This window comes from Spermophilus citellus (genome assembly GCF_964194105.1).
Source record: "Spermophilus citellus genome assembly, chromosome: 1".
NCBI classification, from domain to species: Eukaryota; Metazoa; Chordata; class Mammalia; order Rodentia; family Sciuridae; genus Spermophilus; species Spermophilus citellus.
In genome coordinates, this window is record NC_138182.1 from 119,244,400 (window position 1) to 119,245,554 (window position 1,155).

General features: G+C 47.4%; 1 protein-coding gene across 1 annotated transcript; it reads left to right on the forward strand.

Annotated features, from left to right (window-relative positions):
• Nucleotides 1-222: 222 nt before the first annotated feature.
• On the forward strand, nt 223-1,155 carry LOC308648951 (olfactory receptor 14C36-like; the record flags this gene model as incomplete). Its single annotated transcript, XM_081294178.1, has 1 exon — nt 223-1,155. The coding sequence occupies one exon, from the start codon at nt 223-225 to the stop codon at nt 1,153-1,155; it is 933 nt and encodes a 310-aa protein (XP_081150304.1).

Consider the following 1,155-nt stretch of genomic DNA (forward strand, 5'->3'; position numbering starts at 1 on the left):
AGACCTCCACACCTGCACTTGGAGGTGCACTCTGCTCAGAAATGAGTAAACATATCAGAAAACCAAGAGTTACCTTCCTCTCCAGGAAAAGCTACTACAAAATATAGGAAAACACTCTGGACATGAATATTATTGTATTATTCATTATAATTGTATTATTCATGCTTTTCCGTTCCTCCATCTTCTCTCTTTATCTTCTCAGACAACCATAATTTCCAGTAAATGGCCAATGCTACCATGGTAACTGAATTTCTCCTCCTGGGCTATCCTGATGGCTGGAATCTGAGTTTCCTCTATTTCACAATATTTTTGATGACCTACCTGGGGACCTTGTTAGGTAACCTTCTCATCATCACTGTCACCACTGCTGACCAGAACCTGCACACACCCATGTACTTCTTCCTCAGGAACCTGTCCATCTTGGACACGTGCTACATTTCCATCACTGTCCCCAATGCCTGTGTCAACTCTCTCACTGGCAACTGGGTCATTTCAGTGGCTGGCTGTGCAACCCAGATCTTCTTGGTCATTTTCTGCGCATGTGTTGAATATCTGTTTCTCACCATCATGGCCTGGGACCGCTATGTGGCCATCTGCCAGCCACTCCAGTACCCCCTCATCATGGACGCCCAGTTTTGTGTCCGCATGACTCTAGCTTCCCTGCTCAGTGGTCTGCTGTATGCATGTATGCACACTGGGAATACATTCCGGCTGTCCTTCTGCCAATCAAACGTTGTCCACCAGTTCTTCTGTGATGTCCCCTCTCTGCTGAGGCTCTCTTGCTCTGACACCACCAGCAACATGGTCCTCCTTCTTTTCTCTGCTGTGGTTGTTTGTGGTGGCTGCTTCCTTTTTATTGCTGTGTCATACATTCGCATATTTTCTGCCGTGCTGAAATTTCCCACCAGAGCCCCAGGGAAGGCCTTCTCCACCTGCATCCCTCACATCCTCGTGTTTTCCTTGTTCTTCAGTTCTGGCACAGCTGTGTACCTGAGGTCCTCAGCAACCTCTGACACCCTCCAGGACCTGGTTCTTTCTGCCTTTTACACCATGGTTCCTCCATTCCTGAATCCTCTCATCTACAGTCTCAGGAACAAGCAGGTAAAGGACGCTGTGAGGAGAGTAATGGTTAGACAATTGTTCTCAGCGAAATGA